Source organism: Haematobia irritans, chromosome 4 (genome assembly GCF_050003625.1).
Source record: "Haematobia irritans isolate KBUSLIRL chromosome 4, ASM5000362v1, whole genome shotgun sequence".
Taxonomy (NCBI): domain Eukaryota; kingdom Metazoa; phylum Arthropoda; class Insecta; order Diptera; family Muscidae; genus Haematobia; species Haematobia irritans.
The window spans coordinates 83960202-83981935 of NC_134400.1; the positions used below are offsets into that span (position 1 = coordinate 83960202).

The following is a 21734-nucleotide window of genomic DNA, read 5'->3' on the forward strand; positions in this document are numbered from 1 at the left end:
CCCGACTCGCACCTTTATCCGATTTACGATAGTGTTGCTTTGCACTCACAATTTGCCAGGTGTAGTTTTCTATTGGTTCATATTCTTATACATCTCCCATATATCTCAATCTCCCTATTTAACATCTGGTGCACTTTCATGATCCAAAAAGATGGATATATTTTACCAGATAGATGGAAATGGACCACAATGAACTAAATTCCATTTGGTCCGTACATCGGACCAAATTGAAAAACTAAAATCATTTTGGACCAATTTTGGCAACGATCGGACCCGGGATCGGGAGCCACCGTGGTGCAATGGTTAGCATGCCCGCCTTGCATACACAAGGTCGTGGGTTCGATTCCTGCTACGACCGAACACCAAAAAGTTTTTCAGCGGTGGATTATCCCACCTCAGTAATGCAGGTGACATTTCTGAGGGTTTCAAAGCTTCTCTAAGTGGTTTCACTGGAATGTGGAACGCCGTTCGGACTCGGCTATAAAAAGGAGGTCCCTTGTCATTGAGCTTAACATGGAATCGGGCAGCACTCAGTGATAAGAGAGAAGTTCACCACTGTGGTATCACAATGGGCTGAATAGTCTAAGTGAGCCTGATACATCGGGCTGCCACATAACCTAACCTAACCTGACGATCGGACCCGAGTGGCAACGCTGCTGCACATATCTATAGAAATCGAATGCAAAATCACAAATAAGAGAGCAATAGTCATGACATTTGATGAGAGGTGACTTTTTCATGTATTGTCATCTGCTGAATTCGAAATGAAGGTTAATTTTTCTATGGAACAGTTTTTGAGATATCCCAATATTTTCAGTTTTTCGTCCTTATCTTTACTAGACAAATCATATCTCGAGCTAGAAATGTCCGTACACACGTGTACAATATGTTATTGTCCAATCAAAAACTTTTATGGAAGCTCTTATTTACTGGAATACAACCAACTTACTCGGTCACTCTTTGGTATTGATATATGCAATAGCGTAAATATTCTACACGTCGTTCTTTTGGGACATCTGGGGCTGTAGAATTTTCAATTAGCATGACGAGAACCTTTACAAGACCCACTGCGTGAACACAAAGGACAATGAAAACTCCATCAAAACTAACAGCACCTATTTCCAAAAATAAAATTTGTATAGGTAAAAATAAGTTGAGATTTTTCTTGGGCTCATACTTACACATTCCAGCTATGTAATCCGCGCTCCCACCTAAAAACATTTGAATATGGTAATAGGGGAACGACAAGCCTTTGCCTTTAAATATGGGATAATACGATGGGAAGGCTGAAAACATCGATGTGATAAGGAAATAAAAAAAGGACAAATTTCTTTAAAATAATGAAGTTTTAATTAAAAGAAAGTTTATGATCTTTGCTTCAATAAAATTGTTTATTACATTTAGGACACGAATCTTGGAAATTTGAGTCTCTCCGTTACAGTCGTATGTCTTTGAATTAGGAGAAATATCCTTAAAGTAAAGGAAAACATTTTTGTTTTAAAGAAATAATCCTTAACTTAGCTGAGATACTGAATCTTTGATTAATGATAAACATTTTCTATTATTAGGCTATGACTAAGTTTTTTAATAAAAAAAAAAACATTTTTTACTTTGAAGTATCTGTTATCGATTTTTAAACTGGCATTTGTTTGTACGTGAATACACCCAAAAAAAAAAGTGACCACTTCTTTAAGTTAAAATGAACTCATTGTGAAGAAAGTTGAACTTCGTATAGCGCCAAAGATTTCTTTTATTTGTTTGAACGATGTGATTTTCGTAGAAATTAGGTAGAATGCATTCCATATATTAGTTACCATTATCCTATATTTATGTACCACTATACTACAGAATGAAAAATTAAACTGAATTGAATTAATATATGGAATGATTTTATTGAACTTTTTTCATTCAGTTGGACAAATCTTACATATTTGTGGTAAACCTTTTACTTCAAAATTAGAACCGCTTACCTTCGTTTTTAAATGGAGTTTTATTTATTTATATAGGCAATTTTTTCTTCAATAAAATACACGTTTTATTAATATACTAAATATTTTTATTAAGAATCAACAGCATCAACTGGCCTTGAAATATTATCTTATTATTCCACTATTTCCAATTTCCATGTAATCAACTGTAGAACGCATTTTTCTTCTTCTTGTACCTTTCACTTTTAATAAGTTGCTACGTAACGATTTTGTCCTCCTTTTACAATTTCAATACCTACACTCAAAAAAGTGAACTCTCTATTTCACTAAAGCCAATTTAACTTTGTTTTAGTTCATCGAATTATTATATATGGAGAAAGTTTCGTTTACACTAATAATTTTTTGCGTACGTTAGTTAAATGAACTAAAAAACGGGAAAAAATTATATACAAATGAAGTGAAAAGTTTTACTGAATTCGAACTTCTCACCAAATAGTTCATTATTTCTTTAAATCTGTAAATTTTACTACAAATTCGTCCATCATGAACTTCGTATGTCATTAAAGACATTTTTGCAATTTTTAACTCCATTTTTTTCTTTCAAACTACATAATTTTCTTTAACACGTGGAAAAAATAATTATGTCTAATAAATTTTCTTGAATTTGTCGAAAAATATTTACTTAGTTTTGTGATATCGGAGAAAATTTTCTAAAATTAACTAAATGTTTTCTTCCTGGTGGGTTCACCGTTTTTTCAGTGTACAAATATAGAAAATCATAAACCAATTTTTTCACAAAAGGTTAGCGTCACTGAATGTTACCTGTTAATTGAAGATTCCAAAATGAAAGGGTTGTTATTCTGTTGGTGTTTTCTTTCCTACGAACATAATTATTTCTCACTAATTTAAAATAACAAATATTTTATATATTTGTTATTTATTATATTATTTTACTATATTATTTTTTAACAATCCCTCTGCATACCATAACAACGCGATTCCAACTAAAAACAACCTACGCGCGAACATATCGATTACATCGATGACAGGTATCGATTACAGGTAGATAAATATAGGAAAATTTCCTATATTCTAACAAGTGTGTCTCCTTAAGTTTTAAAAGGATTGAATACTTCTTTGTACGAATGAACTAAAATGTTTTTCTATGCCAAGTGTTATTTGTTGTATGATAATCTTTCCATAATAAAGGAATTCAGTGTTATCGTTTTATAAGAAATTTTACTAAATTTGAGGAAACTTGGTTTTAGTTCGGTTTTTGTTTACATTTACGAATGCTTTGTTATCAGTGAATAAAATTTTCTTGTTCAGTAGTAAATTCTTATACCCAGCGAAGAAGACAGTATTAGTAAACTTCCATGCCTTATTCTAGTTAATGAACTATTCCTAACTGCTTTCAGTTTAGGATGTTTTTACTGAAACAAGTAAATTTTATTATTTCACCCAAAAATTTAACTTAATGGAAATAAAATGGCTAAACTAAATTGATAAACATTTTTTCTTTTAGTTTCGAAGGCACTTTTTTCTGGGTGTAGCCTTATTAATATATCACAACGAGTAAATTAAAATCCGGTAAATGAGATCTGTATCCTAATAATCTTAATTTTTTTGATCATACACGCAGAGAACGAATATGAGCACCTCAAACATGTTTCAAGACCAAAATGTAATTTTTTGACATTGCTTTCTATTTTGATGTTGTTTTCTCGCCAAAGAGAGAATAACATGATTGCGACAAACATGATCTTGAAACGTGTTTGATGTAATCATATTCCTTCTCTGGGTGTAGATTTAAAGCTACACTCAAAAAAAAGTGAACTCTCTATTTCACTAAAGCCAATTTAACTTTATTTTAGTTCATGGAATTATTATGTTTGGAGAAAGTTTTCTTTGCTGTAATAATTTTTTGTGTACGTTAGTTAAATTAACTAAACCCGAGGAAAAAAATATACTCAACTGAAGCATAAAGATTAACTAAATTCGTGTCTTCCACAAAATAGTTCAATATTTCTTTAAATTTGTAAATTTTATTACAAATGCGTTCATCATGAACTTCGTATGTCACTAAAGACATTCTTGCAATTTTGAACTCCAATTTTTTCCTTCAAACTACAAAATTTTCTTTAACAAGTGAAAAAACTTAATTTTGTCTAATAAATTTTCTTGAATTTGTCGAAAAATATTTACTTATTTTTATGACATCGGCGTGATGCCAGCGTCTGTTATACTGTTTAGTTAAAATTTTCTACAAATATTCAAAATTTTCTAAAATTAACCGAAATTTTTCTTCCTGGTGGGTTCACTGTTTTTTCAGTGTATATAGGTCCCTAATACTCGTAATTTCTTTAGTTTCAAGAAGCCACATTTGTGGTCGCAATTGATAACAAAATCCTTAAGGAATGTCAAAATCTTTAGATCCAAGTAAACTTTGTTTGAGTGTATGGAAGGCCTAAATCTATCTATATAGAGAATATTCCAATTTTCGCGATATAAGCTCTAGATTTTTTTGTAGACTGCAAAGAAAAAAAAACGTTTGAAAAACGTGTACCGAAAACGTTTTTCTTTTGTTAGAGTTTTTTGAATTGCTTTGATAATTTTGAACTTTCATCACCAAAAAAATTCGTTTGTTACAAAATTTGTATTTTTTCAATAAAAAAAAGTTATTTTTGAAACAACAACACAGTCCATTTCTTTTATATCAAACACTGTTCTTTTCTGACTTTAGGTCTTTAATAAGACACATTTTACAGTTCAAAATTTAATATAGTACAATGTAATGTTGAACATTTTTTCGAAATCTTCCGAACATATCTGGAATATATGTAAAAAAAAAAACAAAAAAGCTTTGGTCGAAGCAGGGATTGAACCCACGACCCTTGGCATGCAAGTGGCACGTACTCCACGGTGCCAAACTAAATGTTTGTTTCTGTTAAATAAACTTTGTTTATTCGGTTCGTGGGCGCCGCATATAAATATAACTTATATGATTAATTATCTATTGATGACCATAACAGGTACATAGCTCAGTGGTTAGTGTGTTGGCTTACAAAGTGCATGTCCGCGGTTCGATTCTCCGTCCAGGCGAAAGATAAAAACATTTTAAAAATTTAGAAAATCGTATAATTTTTTCTACATTGTTTGTATTACAGAAAAAGGTGCTAAGAACTAAAAAACTTCGTGGAAGTGAGAAAGATGTGAGGGAAAATGCAATTAGCAAGAAAACAATGTTTTTTTTTTTTTGAGTTAGTCTTTATGAAATTGTTTTTACATCCTAGAAAAGAATAAACGTTTATCACAAAAAGTATATACTTTTCTTCCAAATACTCTTCCTTACAGCGAAAAGCAAATGAGAAACGAACTTTGTTTGTCTAAAATTTCGTTTGGGAGTAAAGAATTATTTTTTTGCGTGTATGTTTATTATTCACAACGAAACTGTAATGAGCCTGTGCACTCTTCAGCGAAAAGAACGTAAATGTTGTTAAGGTTTGCCCATCAGATAAGTTTTCTGTTGAACTTTTTACCGTTTGTTTTTCAAGACGCACACGCAAACATGTGCTTATTGCCATGCTTAGATGTGTATGTACAAATTGCATAGACGCTACACACGTATTAGAGAGAGAGTATGGAGAGATGTTTTAGAGAGAGAGAGAGAGAGAGAGAGAGAGAGAGAGTGCGGATAGGCAGAAATACTCAAACTCCTATTCGTATTATCAATGAACATATTTCATTAATATGACGAAATATAACAATTTAAAATTTATTTTTTAACGATCCATATCATAATATTAACGATCGCATTCGTTTTATAAATGAAATTTTCAATTCCAGTTTCGAAGTATATAAAACGACTGTTTTAAGGGCTAAAAGTTTTGTCTAAAACTTCGTTTGGGAGGAAAGAATTATTTTTTTGCGTGCATGTTCTTTACGCTACGAGAAAAACATTTTTGACTAATGCCACAACATTTTAGATGGTGACCATTTTCTTTTAATTCAAACAAAATTATTTCTAACATTTTAGATGAGGACAATTATGTTTCCATGTAACATTTTAAATTAAAATGTTACATGGAAACATAATTGCAAATAGCAAGATTTTCGTTTCCTTATGACTAAAGAACTCTCCTGCTAAGGGATTTTATTCCATTTTGGATTTAAAAAACACTATGGTAGAGAGCATGAATGCAATGTTTTAGAATTAAATCTCTTTGTTTAAACACCAAAAATAGCCAAATAAATATATTACGGATATCATTCTTAAATAAATACCATATATTATGGTGAAACTACCTTTTACAAACACTTACGCATCATAGGTTCATAATCGGCGGGTGCACCTTTCCATCCATTGTAAAAGTTTACAAATAATGCCATAAAAAAGTAATTGCTAATTATGGCGGAACAGCAACAAATATAGAATATCAATTGAGCATTGATGTTCTTCCAGCTTGATTCCAAGATTTCATCAATTTTATCCTTTAATCTTTCGCTCATGGGAAATCCTATTGGAAAGAGTACAATACTATTTAATACAATTCGATATGGCTGGGGTTCCACTACTTACCTTTATGGAATATTTCGATCTTTCTAACAAATTCATGTGTTTGAGCTTTCTCAAGCAGATGATATAGGCGTCGTTGAATGAAAAGATAATAGATCATTTTAATGATCGATATTAAAGTCTGGAATGCTGTACAAATACTCTAGTTTTTGAACAGAATTAAAAAGCATTACAATTTGTCATAAATACATAAAATCCATCCAATACACTACCTCTGCTATTTTAGGTATATCACGAATACTGCGTACTGTATAGGACCAATGAGCATAAAGTGACAATAAACTTGCCACAACCAGAATGACATTTATTCTGAAATTGAAATACATAAAATTTGATTAAATATTGATTCAATTTAATTGGACTCATTCCGAGTAATGGAAAACATACACACAAAAAAAGTGTCTCGTAAATTTAAGAAATTTTTACAATAATTTATTACAAGAATTTTCCAGAATTTTAGTTCATTTTTCGTATCTTCAACGAATATTAAATACTCGAAAAGACATTTTACAAATTTTAAGTAGCAATCGTTTAGTTCATGGCCTACAAAATACGATGGAAATTTCCTTAAAAATTCGTTTGTCATATTATAAAACTAATTGTGAAATCTAAAGTACTTTCTAAATTAGAAGTGCAATTTACTATAAGATTTATTTGTATGAGAAAATATTTTTGTACGAAAAATTAACTTGAAAGCGGATATCAATTTCTTACTGGCAAGTCCTATAGTTAATAACATTTGGTAGAATATTTCTCAATGTAATATTTTTATTTAAATTTGTGGACATTTTTGTCAAAAATGGGTTGATAACATTTCATGAAGGTTTTGGTAATTTTAAGTTAAACTCTTCATCGTTATTAAACTGATGCACCGTAGTACAGAGATCTTTCTCGGCAAGGTGGAATGTGATTAATGTAAAGATGATGTTACTCAGGGCTGCCAATAAAATTTTAAGAAAAATCGTCACTTTTTCCCGAAAAAATCGTCATAATCGGCACTTGCTTTTTAAAATCGTCAACAATCGGGAATTTTAATAATATTAAAATGAAACATATGTTTTGGTTAAAAGCGAAGGTATTCATTTCATATAAAGACACACAATTCTACTATACACCGAAAAAAAAGTTTACTATTGTTTACGAAAAATGAACTAACCCATAGTAAGAATGACCATGATTTGGCGCCAAAGATTTTTTTCATCTAGATAAGTTCATGATTTTCTTATAAATAAGTTTATGTATTGCATCGTATTTTAGTTCATTCTTACTACGCTGAGGGAAGAATGTACTTACACTCATTCAAAATATTCCTGCTATCCGGAAAAATGAACAAGTTTTTGGGAATCCTATATTTAGAAATTGGTTTCAAATAAACTATTTATCAGTATAATTTTCAAAGAAGTAAATAAATTTAGGAATTAAAGGTACAACAAGCCTGTATACAACTAAGAAATTTTTCGTACAATATAAGACAATTTTTCATAACTACCAGTATTTTATTTCAAAAAATTATTATTATATTACATAAAACTATGGCTTAAGATATACAATAAAAGAAATGTTTTTATTTGTACGCTGTATGTTGTTACTTTTCCGTAGTTAGTAATTGCTTCTTCAAAAGAGTAATATTCTATGTTAGTAGAATGAAACTAATTAATATCAATTTCCATTTTCTATCCATATGAAAGATATATGCCATAAGTTGCTATTTTCATTTCATTTTTGTCCAATTTCACCGATTTTGCTAGTTTTTGTTGTGTGGATTTGCGTCATAAGCCTCTGAAGTTAAAAAGGTATATGAAATATAAAAATATTATCAAATTCTATGGTATTTTGATCTTTAACTTACAAGAGAATTTTCTTAGAGCCAATAGGGATATCAGCTTAGATAGCATTAAACAGTAAGAAGATTCCAAAAAATACCATTAGATTTGCTGTCATCCTGCAAATGAAAATTATTTTTAATAAATAGAAATTTTGGCTTTATTACAAATGGACGAAAAACTTACCACATTGAAAAAAAACATCCAATTACTACATTAGTGGAATCATATCCATGCACAAATGGGACATTTTTGAAATCCTTCTCAGAATATAAATGAAATAAAAATATTATAAAATTAGATATAATTTCCACTTGTCAATATAGCATTTAGTATTTATGGTGGATATTAAGTTCGAGTTTAGTGGCTAAAATCCCAATTTTTCATGATTAGTTTTCTTTAGAAATACATGGGAACAAAATTGAACCGTTTTTGTGTTCATTTAAAATTTATATCAAATTTTTAGTAATTTGAGGTTGCTGAATCCAAATTTACACTTGTTTTTTTAAGAGCTCGACTTTTTGAGATATACGGTTATGTTCAAAATTAAGGGACTTCCGCTATATATATTGGAATAACTTGAAAACAATTCATCATATTAAATTAAAAAACAGCGTTCTACATAAGCTTAAAAACGATTTTCTGTTCTTAATCGTGTAATCCATTTAAAGAATATAAACTTTATAAAAAACTTGTTTCGAGCTATTCTCCATCAAGTTATATTTAAATTTGCATCGAAGGCGTATAATTTTACTTTTATTACTGATTTATTTCTGATTTTAGCACCTAAACTCGAACTTAGTACACACCTTAAGGACTCGCTATAACATAAAAATATAGACTCAAAAAATTGTACTGTGATCCAGATGTAGAGTAAATATAGATCATTTTATTACCACTCATTATGAATATTTTTATGTAAACCAATTTAAAACCGCACTAATTTTAAATTATTAATAGAAATATACAGTTTCTTAATATGTGATTTATTTTAGAGTTATTTATTTATTATCAATATAAAGTGTTTTTGTTTTCTCTAACATCACACCATTCACTTATCAGTTTCTAAAATGTTACGAAATAAATGTATTTTTATTAATAAACACAAATACCGCACGCAAGCGCACCACGTGTGCGTTTCATAAATGCATCAACAGAACTGAATGCACCAATAAAACTCAAAGACACAAATAGTCATAAAGGACACATATGTAAAGAAAAACAACTCCACACACACATGATCCCTTTCTGATCTCGCTATTGCAACAAAACAACTATCACCACAAAAGATACCAACAACACACATTCCATAACATCATCGCAATAACAAACACAAACAAAAAAAAAAGATGATGCAATAATTTCATAATTTCTTCTCACTTCAATTTCCAGTATCACGTTTATTGATTAGTTGGTATTCTATCTATAGGATAAGGTAAAATATATTCAAAATTTACGAGGAATCCATAAAAAATTATATACACCCGTCATGGATTAAATTAACTACTTTTTATTCTACTTTATCAAAAATTTTCAATGTGAGGAAATATACTCCAACTTATAGTAAAAACCGAAATAAGCTGTAGGAAGCCGCCATACGAATCGGTACTGTGGTTAAGTTAATTTTTACTATAAAAATTTTTTTCCATACAAAAATTTTTCTTAGTAAATTGTCCACATTTCGTAGTAAGATTTTTATATTGCCTATGTCTTTTTATAATACAATCAACGATGCATTAACTATTGTATTGGAAATTTATTTAAGGAAAACGCCGTCCCATTTCGTAGTTAGTGAACTAAAAAACATTTACTGAATTTTTATAAGTTTTCCTTTAGCTAAGTTAATTTTCGCAGTGGTTACGAAAAATAAACTATATTACAGTAAATTTTTTGAACTATGTGGAAGTTAAACTGGTCCTAAAATTAACAAGACACCTTTTTTTCTGTGTATATAGTAATTTTTTGTATTACGGATTCTGAGTAAGTCATAACCGTAAGTCACACGCAAAGAAAAAAAAACGTTTGGAAAACGTGTACCGAAAACGTTTTTCTTTTGTTAGAGTTTTTTGAATTGCTTCGAAAAGTATACACTTTTATCACCAAAAAAAATCGCTTGTTACAAAATTTTTATTTTTTCAATAAAAAAAGTTATTTCTGAACCAACAACACAGTCCATTTCGTTTATATCAAACACTGTTCTTTTCTGACTTTAGGTCTTTAATAAGACACATTTTACAGTTCATAGTAAAAATTCAATATAGTAGAATGTAATGTTGAACATTTATTCGGACTCTTCCGACCATATCTGGAATATATGTAAAAAAAAAAAACTTTAGTCGAAGCAGGGATCGAACCCACGACCCTTGGCATGCAAGTCGGACGTAGCAACCACTGCTCCACGGCGCCCAACTAAATGTATTTTTCTGTTAAATAAAATTTGTTTAATCGGCTCGTGGGCGCCGCAAGCTATGCTATATAAATATAACTTATATGGGTAATTGTCTATTGATGACAATAACGGCTACATAGTTCAGTGGATAGTGTGTTGGCTTACAAATTGTATGGTCCGCGGTTCGATTCTCTGTCCAGGCGAAAGATAAAAACATTTTAAAAATTTAGAAAATCGTATAATTTTTTCTACATTGTTTGTATTACAGAAAAAGGTGCTAAGAACTAAAAAACTTCGTGGAAGTGAGAAAGATGTGAGGGAAAATGCAATTAACCATAAAATTTTTTTTTTGAGTTTGTCTTTATGAAATTGTTTTTACATCCTGGAAATTAATAAACGTTTATCACAAAAAGTACACGCTCACAAAAAATCGCTTCTGTAACATATACTCCCAAACATATTTTGCTTCAAGCATATACATTTTTGGGTATTGCCCAAACATTTATATGTTTGATCTTTTCCAATATATAATATGTTTGAAAGCATATTGGTCTAAACAATATATGTTTGGGTAGTCTAAGTTCCAAACATTTTGTATTTTTGCATCCAAATTCAATAATGTTGTCTTCCAAAAAACAATATGTTATTATGTGACCATATAATATGTTTGGAAGCATTTTGCACCCAAAAATATTATATGCTTAAAAAAAATTCTCCCAAACAATATTGTGCTCAAAATTTTATTTATTTATTTATATATTTACAATCATAACGAATTATGAAAATAAACAGGTAATATAGGTGCTAACAACATAGGTTTTCGACCTGAATGCTTAAAATTTTGTTTCTGCCCAATTGTATATTCCCCCACATCTTTCTCACTTCCACGAGATTTTTTAGTTCTTAGCATCTTTTTCTGTAATACAAACATTGTAGAAGAAATTATTCAATTGTATGATTTTTTTTTTATTTTAATTTTACCTTTTGCCGGACGGGGATTCGAACAGCGGACCACACAGTTTGTAAGGATCAAAGTAGCTGATCAATTGCCCAAGAAAAAATAAAATGTTAATTTTGTAATAACAAGCAACAACCACCAACTTAATTCAATATCGCTCCCTGTTAGAAAGCGCTCCAAGCTACTAAACACATATATGTTTATAGGCTATTTCTAAATTAATATATGTTTGCATCCAAGCATATTATATTTAAAGACATTTTATGTCCCAAACATAATATGTTCTAACATATTAACATATATGTCCCAAACATGTTATGCTAGTTTATGAACATTATATGTGTTCGCCGAATGCGAAAAGTATGGAAATATAGGGAAAAATAAAAACACGATAGTTTAATATTTTCAATATATAACAAGAGCAGAAGGTTTTATTAAGGTGTTTTCTATTATAATTAATGGTAAACAATATTACCTATAATTTCCAACGATATGGATAAATTTGCAACCGCACCAATTGGCTTATCGATAACAAGTAAAGTGAGAGATGCTCTCAACCAAGATGGCGGAAGGCGGGGCTTTTGACAAGATAAATTAATATTCAAATTATGACATTTCTACTCTGGCAGGGATGTACCAAAAAGTAGTATACAAATTCTAACGAACACTATTAAGTCCAATTAATCTTTACTCGAACTTAAACATTGCCGGCCGCCTTGCAACATCAAGGTATGTTGTAACTAAAACTAAACTTAAAATACAAAATGAGGCTAAGTGCAGTGCAAAGTGAGTTTCCTTCAGTTCATTTACCATAAATCCAATTTATTAATTCATTTATCTTTTCAAATTCAACCTAAGACTAGATATTACGTAAGGTCAGAAGGGGACCTGGTAGAACCCAAAAGGGGGGCTCTCGCGACAATATATCGATGGGTCAAAAGGGGACCCGTTAGAACCCCAAAAAGGGGGCTCTCGCGAAGAGATACAATAAACGATGGCCAAAAGGGGGCCGTTAGAACCCAAAAGGGGGGCTCTCGCGCATTTACCCTAGCAGTTACACAACCCGGACAGAACCCAACCGAAGATTGTATAATGAGCCACCGGGAGACCGGGCGACGTATACACCCTATGTGTTATGATTCGCCCATACACCTCAGGACCAAAAACGATCGCAACCCGTCCCACTCGGTAAAATTGCGGATCTGCCAAAGGTAATCCCAAAAAGGATTCCTTGATCCGTTCTGGCACGGCTTCGGCGGGGGTCAACACACGACCTAGATCGTGCACACGAGCAGTAAACGTCAGTCGCTGCTCTGGATCATAAGCGGACGATACTGTCAACCGGCAAAATTGGACCCCCTCAATTACTGCACGGACCGGAACGGACACACCATGGGGGGACACGCGGACTACGAGGCTGGGCGCCAGAGTAACGACATTCTGCAGAGGCAGAACTCCGACGCCGCCAAAATCGGAATATGACCGTGCCACAGCAAGATCGGACGGACGATTCGTATGGTTCCCACTACGAATCCGCTGAGCAGACCTCGAGCTCCCATGTTCAATTCGAGGCGCCACAGCCGCAGCGTGTAACAAAACATTGTGGTCCCCGGAGCAACTGGGGCACCTACGCCGGCTAGGACAATCCTTCGACTGGTGGGTCTGTGCTAGACATCTGTAGCAATAGCGATGTCGTACCACCATACGTATCCTCTTCTCAATCGAAAGAGAGAGGAACTTCCGACACCGCCGCAATGCGTGACGACCTCCACAAACCCTGCAAACCAATTGAGCAGGAGTTCGACCAACATCAGTAGCCTCTACTACAGCAGGCGCCACCACGGGCTCATCCACAACTACCGGAGGTGGACTCTCAATTTCTTGGGGCGATAGCTGAACCTCCGGAATGGCAGGCGACGGTATCGCCATCGGCTCCTCCAACAATGCCCGTTCGACCGCCGACATATCAAGGGGGCACGCAGTATCATCATCCGATTGATCCATAATAACCTCGAAATTTTCCAAGTCGTCAGCGAAGCACGAGGTATTTTCCATGATACTGCGAGAAAATATACGAATTACAAAGAGTTCGCCGAAGTGTCGGTCAATGAGACCAACTTAGCTATAGGTCGTCTTACAACGCCATTCTCCGTACGTATATCCGCGACCCGAATGTGACCATCTACGCCCGGGTGAACCGACACGACTCGACCTAATTTCCAAGAAGTTGGTGGAAGCTGTTCATGACGAATAACGACTAGGTCATTTACCATAACATCGCGCTGAGGAAATTTCCACTTATATCTCATATGCAGATTCTTCAAATATTCCTCTTTCCAACGTACACAAAACTGTTGTGCAAGAGCCTGTACCTTACGAAACCGATTCACCAACGAAAGAGGCTGTTCGGTTATAACTGGCTCAGCAGGGGCGAGTAGAGGGGCACCTATAAGAAAATGACCCGGTGTCAAAGCGTCAAGCTCCTGCGGGTTATCCGATTGGGGACAAAGAGGTCTTGAATTCAAACAAGCCTCAATACGAGCCAACACCGTCGAAAACTCTTCAAACGTGAAACGAACATTCCCTATTTGCCTTCTGAAATGCAACTTAAAACTCTTCACCCCAGCTTCCCAAAGGCCTCCCATATGAGGCGCACCAGCTGGGATAAATCGCCACGATAGGCCCTGGTGTGCAAACTTAGAGGACACGACATCACTGCTTCCCCTCATTACATCCCGGAAATTTCGTTCAAGCTCACGCGACGCACCGACAAAATTTGTCCCATTGTCCGAGAAAATGGTCGCAGGACAACCCCGACGAGCAACAAACCTATGAAATGCCGCAAGAAAGCCGGCAGTCGACAAGTCGGAAACCGCTTCCAAATGAATCGCCCTAGTAGCAAAACACACGAAAACGCACACATAACCTTTAGTTATGCGACAATAACGTCCGGTGAACGACTTCACCTCAAAGGGGCCTGCATAGTCTACGCCAGTCGTCGTAAAAGGTCTGTCGAGAACAGTTCTTTCCGGAGGAAGAGGAGCCATCACCTGACTACAAACCCGTTTCCTCTCCAAAAGACATGGTTTACACCTATGTATAACCGAACGAATAAGATTCCTCACCCGAGGTATCCAGTATTCTATACGAAGAATACGCAACATCAACTGATTTCCTCCATGAATGGAAATCAAATGAACAAATTCCACCAAAAGCTTCGTGAATCGACAGCTGTAGGGCAAAATTATAGGGTGCCGCTCCGAATACGAAAGAATAGGCGAGCGGCTCAAACGACCATACATCCGCATTACACCCATTTCATCAAGGAACGGGTTCAAAGAAACAAGTGAACTGCCAGTACCTAACGAAGACCTATCCATCAAGTCCTTATATTCATTACCATAATTCATTTTTTGAGCAAGCACTATCAAGCGACTTTTAGTTGCCCTAATCTCCGACGATGATAAACTGTGATCCGCATAGCTACAATCACGCCTATGAGCGGGATGCGTCCGATAAAAGAATCTCATAACATATGAAATAACACGCAGCGCTCTATCCAGAGAAGAAAATCTATCGAGAACATCCTCGTATGAATTAACGAAAGAAGCATGTGCCTTCACAGACCGAATTTCTACGTCGGTGTCAAAAGAGGAAGTGTCACGAACCGGCCATTCCGATTGACTACACGATAGCCACTGAGGCCCATGCCACCAAAGTCGAGAGGCGGCCAAATCCGAAGGGGACACACCGCGGCTGCCAAGATCAGCAGGATTATCCTCCGACCTCACATGATACCAATTCGTACCACCGACGTTCTCCTGAATGCGACATACCCTATTCGCGACAAATGTTGTCCAAGCCGAAGGCGTTTTCTTTAACCAGGCTAGTACAATAGTCGAATCCGTCCAACAATAAATTCGACCAAAATCAATACCGATTTCTCGAATGACCGTTCTTGCGAGTTCGGACGCTAAAACAGCGCCGCAAAGCTCCAAACGAGGCAAAGAAACCGATTTCAACGGAGCAACTTTCGTCTTGCACGATAGCAAATTAACGACAATCTCGCCATTCGGGGCCAAAACTCGAATATATACTACCCCCGCGTATGCCTTAACCGAGGCATCTGAAAATACGTGAAGCTCGGCCGAAGTGCACGGTGTGTAACGAATCCACCGAGGAATATTTATCGAATTGACATCCGGATAACTATCTACAAATTTTTCCCACTCGGATGCCGTTGCCGAAGGCAGTATTTCATCCCAGCCGACGCGATCAAGCCAAACCTTCTGCATGATAATCTTTGCCACAATTATCACTGGACCTAACCAACCGACAGGGTCGAATAATTTCGCGATAGCCGACAACACTTCCCGTTTAGTGTATCCACACCTTTTTGCTATAGGCTCGACCGCGAAGTAGAATGCATCCAATTGAGCATTCCATCTCACACCCAATGGTTTCGAATTGCTAGCCTCGACAAATGCCAGCAATTGAGCATCAACCAAATATTCCGGCGGTAGTGAATCTAAAATTTCTCTATAATTCGATGTCCATTTCCGCAGTTCAAATTTAGCCGTCGCAAGCGCCGCGATTAATTGATCCCGAGCCATTATCGCAGTTTCAAGGTCATGAGTTCCGGTCAAAACGTCATCAACGTACATACATTTACGTAATATATCGGCCGCGAGTGGAAACTCCTCCTCAGTGTCTTCAGCTAACTGTAACAGTGTCCGTATCGCGAGATATGGTGCACAGTTTACACCGAAGGTCACCGTTTGTAGTTCATAGTCCTGGACTGTCCTTGTCGGAGAATCCCTAAAAACAATTCTCTGCAACGGAGCATGAGAAGAGTCCACTCGAATCTGCCTATACATCTGTGTAATATCGCAGTTGAACACGTATTTAAATAGTCGCCATCGCACAATAAGAAGGACTAAGTCCTGCTGCAAAGTGGGACCTACGTGAAGGATATCGTTAAGACTATTCCCGTTGGACGTTTTATTAGACGCATTAAATACGACGCGAAGTTTGGAAGTCTTCTTCTCGAGGTTAATGACAGGATGATGTGGAAGATAACACGAAAGTGTATCACTTGCAGAAATGGCGGATACTGGCCTCATGTGATCCAAATGCAAATATTCTTTAACAACACTATCATAAACTGATTTCACGTCCGGCCTTTTCGATAATGACGATTCATTACGATAAAATTGCCTCAAAGCAGTTGTTCGGGACTCACCCAAATATCCACGAGGACCGAGCTCTTCCTTTAGCGGAAGTGTAACTATATATCTACCTTCCGAATCTCTGCGCGTTGTCCGAACGTAATTTTCCTCACAGAACTTATCGGAGGGGGACAAAACCCCTTTACGTGGTGTTTCCTCCAACTCCCAAAACCGTAAAAGCGTTCTATCTAAATTTTCCTCTTCATCAACCGCTATAGTCGTAGTAAATGTTTGAATTTGCGATGTAGAAATCGGACCCGTTACTAGCCAGCCGAAAACACTGTTCTGTGCTATCAATGATTGAGCCGCAATCTGCCGGCAACCTTCTAATAGTATTCTCGGGTACAAGTCAGCGCCTAGTAGAATATCGACCGGTCTCGACACGAAAAGATTCGGATCAGCTAAGCGAATATCCGGAATCTGAGACAAAACTTCCTGCGACACCGTAAAGGAAGGTAAATTCCCGGATATAGATTGGAGCACTATAGCCATAGTTTCCAACAAAACCGACGCGTTGAGTGGAGATCCGATTTTCAAATTACACATTTTACTCGATTTGGCCGAAATTGCGCTATTTACCCCCGAAATTGTAACATTAGCCGCGTGAACCGGTAGTTTCACCCGATTTCGAAAGCGTTCCGTCAGAAACGAAGATTCTGAAGCGGGGTCAATCAAAGCGCGTGCCGGATATGAAACCCCATCGTGCATGATATTAATCATCGCAGTTCCCAAAAGCACGGCCCTATTTTGCGTCGTATGAAATGCCTGGCGAGGTAGGCACGCCGACGAGGTAGAAGGTTGCGGCTGATCAACCGAAGGCATAGTTCTCGGTTGAAAACTAGCCGCTGAACTCGACAAGGTGTTGGTCGAACCCGTCGCCGAAGTCGCGCTATTAGACGGCGTAGAATCGCGATGCAATAGCGAATGATGTCTCGAATTACATTTTGCACACGAATATTGTCTTGGACAATCCTTCATCTCATGACCTTTCATTAAGCAATTCAAGCACAACCGGTTACGTTTTACCACTATGTAACGTTCCGATACCGAGAGTTTACCAAATTTAACGCAAGCCGAAAGTCTATGATTATGTTTAGGACAAATAACGCACTTAGATTCCGACGAAGCACGCGACGATTTAGAAGAAGACGCATTGGTAAAATGCGCTTTTACCTTCTTTTCCTGAGAACGCTTCGAAGACGTGTCTTCCCGCAAATCATGCAAACACATCAACGTACGAACCCTTTCGGACAAAAAAGCGTCTAAATCCGCCCACGACGAAAGGGCTGATTTGTCCCTAACACTCTGCTCCCAAAGAGTCTGTGTGAGCCGCGGCAAACGTTGAAGGCAAATAAAAACGAGTATCTGGTCCCAATTATCGGTCGAAACTTCGTACGTATTCAATGCCGAAAGACAGCCATTGATTCCACGTTGAATCGATTTCAAACCCGCACTTGTCTCTACCGATACTGCCGAAATTGCAAAGAGAGACTTAAGTTGATTGTGAACTAGAACCCGCTTATTGTCGTATGCATCAACGAGGGCCTTCCACGCGAGGGCAAAACTTCGATGTGTCAGCGGAAACTTCGAGACAATTTCCCTAGCTTCGCCACTGGTCTTCCGCACAAGATGACACAAACGCTCGACGTCCGTTAATCTTGAATTGTTAACATAAACTGCTTGAAACAAATCCCGGAATGTAGGCCAGTCTAGAAAATTGCCCTCAAATACATCCGTATCGCACGGTGGCAACGCCAAATTGTGAACCATATCACAAAGTGGAGGGCCACTAACGGCCACTTCACCCCTAAACCCGGCTTTGCCATTAGGCAGCGACTGCCCATCCCGATCAGCCGGTATCGAAGTAGTCGCGTTATTAGCCAAAATCGCTTCGGATCCTTGAGTCGATTTATGAGACCCGATACTCCGTCTCGATGCTGCAACGACCGAAGACGCAGACGAAGTGATCGATGATCTACGTGACCGACGAAACTGGCCCAATTTTCGATTTATCGCGGACAAACAATTCATATAAGCCTGATGGGACGCGTCATATTTCCCGTCCACCGATTCAATATCGCTCGTTTGCGTTGTTCCGGCACCCTGTAAACTAGCCACGCATTCCTCAAAGCAATCCTGAACCTTTGTCCACAACTTCCCCAATTCCTCACTTCGAATCTCGAGGCTATAGACGTCTAACTCCTCATCTTTCATGGCATTAAAATGGGCGTGGAATTTAATAAGAGCGTCCGAAACGCGAATAAAGCGATCAATGGGAGATACAGACATTCTAACTTTACGTTCAACTACCAAATTGAAGAATGTAACCAAATACGAAATTACAATATAGCCAAGAAGCAACGGCCAATAAAATTACCAAACTCAGACAAGGTTCCGTTCAATAAAAATAGCAAAATACGCAAAAGTAACTCAAATTCCGACCAAAACGAAAAAACACAATTTTCACTATCAAAATAAATCAATCCGTATCAAATATCAAAACGCACTTTATCTCGAGTTACAAAGATTAATTCGAGTCCACAACTCGCGAAAATCCGACAAAAGATCAAACGTTCCCAGAAACCGAAAATACTGAATGTAGGGTGCACAAAATATTACCCCCGAACGCTTGACACAAGAAAAATTATAATAATAATAATAATAAACAAAGGTATAAATAAATCAATAATAATAAATACCTGTCCAATAAATATTCAAAATTTACCAAATATTTGAATGATCGAATAATTTCTCTCAGTGTGAGAGCGTAAAAGTTTCAAAATATACCGAGTTTTAATTCAAGCCCCGATTCCAACCGGGAAATATTCAAACCTTTGAATTCAACTTGAATTCTAATGTGGGAATTACACGTAGTGTATAGCCCCCTTAAGAATTCAAATGATGATCGATATCCGATAACACGATAGTACGAGATGTGCCCGATTAGTCACTATACTATAGCAATCGACTAAGAGCGCAACACTGATGAGAACAAAACAAAATAAAAGCTTTTGTATGTTCTCAAATGTATGCAAATGAACGAAACAATAATTAATAAATGAAATTTCAGCACAGAAAACGCGAAAAAGTGGTGAATATACGAAACAAAGAGAGTGATATATGTGTATAGTGAATATTAGTGTACGAAAGTGGTGAAAATATGTACTTTAAGTTATTTCTCTCCGAAATTATTTGCACAGACGTCAAAATGGAAATACAAAAACAAAAACCTTGAATGCGTTTTGCCGTCGGCAAATGAAAATTTACTTAAAAACAATGAAAAACGATATTTTCACGCAAATAAATGCAAATAAACCACTTTAAATAAAAAAACACTAATATTCACTGATATCACTGAACTTGTACACCACTTTTAGGAATATTTATAATAAAAACCGATCGCGTAGCGTTGTAAAACAACCTTTTTTTTTCTTTAAATGGACGGACGACCACTATATTTGTTGTTGCACCGACCGCGAACTCACTTTATAAGGGAAAATGCACTGCACTTACCTTATAAAACGATGAAACAGATGTTGAGGATGATGAACTGATTGGTTTGAGTTTAAGGTGAAATTGATGACCAGGTCAGGTGGACTGTGTCTATAACAAAAACCAAGAAAAACACCGGTTAAACCAATTCTTCCACTCCGAAGTCCAATTATCCGGTACGAATGGATCAAAATGTTCGCCGAATGCGAAAAGTATGGAAATATAGGGAAAAATAAAAACACGATAGTTTAATATTTTCAATATATAACAAGAGCAGAAGGTTTTATTAAGGTGTTTTCTATTATAATTAATGGTAAACAATATTACCTATAATTTCCAACGATATGGATAAATTTGCAACCGCACCAATTGGCTTATCGATAACAAGTAAAGTGAGAGATGCTCTCAACCAAGATGGCGGAAGGCGGGGCTTTTGACAAGATAAATTAATATTCAAATTATGACATTTCTACTCTGGCAGGGATGTACCAAAAAGTAGTATACAAATTCTAACGAACACTATTAAGTCCAATTAATCTTTACTCGAACTTAAACAATATGCTTGCACTCAAAAATATTGTGTTTAAAAATTTGTGTTCCAAACATATAATGTTTATAGCCAAACATATGAAAAACAGCCTTTTTCATCCGTGTATACACTTTTCTTCCAAATACACTTCCTTTCAACGAAAAGCAAATGAGAAACGAACTTTGTTTGTCTAAAATTTCGTTTGGGAGGAAAGAATTATTTTTTTGCGTGCATATTCTAAATTTCAGCTTCTAAACATTAAAAACCATAAATACATCCAGATTTTATATCCTATCCCACATAGTGGTTAGGGTATAATAACTTTGATCTGTAAAAAATATGCCTACCAGAAATATTGATTATAGACTCCATAAAACATACTGATCGACTCGGAATCACCTCCTGAGTCGATCTATTCGTATTCGTCCCTTCATCGGTCGGTCTGTCTATGTATTCTTCGCAGGATTCCGGTCGCAATTATTTTGATGAAACTTGGTTCAGTGTTTTTTTGGCACAAGGACGAACGCTTTTGAATTTGGAAAAAATCGGATCAAATTTAGATATAGCCCCCACACACATGTATCGCCCGATTTCAACAAATGGGATCGTATTGAGCCTATTTAATAACCGGTCGTCTTCAAATTTAATACAAGATAATTAAGCATCCTTAAAGTAAGTAACATTTAATTGAAATCGGTTCAGATTTCGAAATCGCTCGATTTTCCCAAATTTTTGGACGGAGTAAATATCGTCATTTTCGAGGCAAAAATCGGAAACTGCTATTTTTTGAGCCAAAAATCGTCAAAATGAC

At 35.8% G+C, this 21734-nt stretch overlaps 2 protein-coding genes across 2 annotated transcripts in view; both read right to left on the reverse strand.

Moving 5' to 3' along the window:
* Or63a (Odorant receptor 63a) overlaps window positions 1-21734 on the reverse strand; it is a 60942-nt gene that overhangs the window by 12838 nt on the left and 26370 nt on the right. Inside the window, exons 2-6 of the mRNA XM_075304418.1 lie at window positions 6717-6813; window positions 6508-6646; window positions 6251-6445; window positions 1182-1286; window positions 950-1115 (exon numbers count right to left, since the gene is read on the reverse strand). Of these exons, the coding sequence (XP_075160533.1) occupies window positions 950-1115; window positions 1182-1286; window positions 6251-6445; window positions 6508-6646; window positions 6717-6813 (702 nt within the window). The remainder of the gene's footprint in view (window positions 1-949; window positions 1116-1181; window positions 1287-6250; window positions 6446-6507; window positions 6647-6716; window positions 6814-21734) is intronic.
* On the reverse strand, window positions 12722-20768 carry LOC142233296 (uncharacterized). The gene is made up of 3 exons (XM_075304176.1): window positions 20722-20768; window positions 20416-20505; window positions 12722-13733 (listed from the first exon to the last, which is right to left on the reverse strand). Exon 3 carries the CDS (start codon window positions 13727-13729, stop codon window positions 12722-12724), a length of 1008 nt encoding a protein of 335 aa, XP_075160291.1. The 5' UTR covers window positions 13730-13733; window positions 20416-20505; window positions 20722-20768.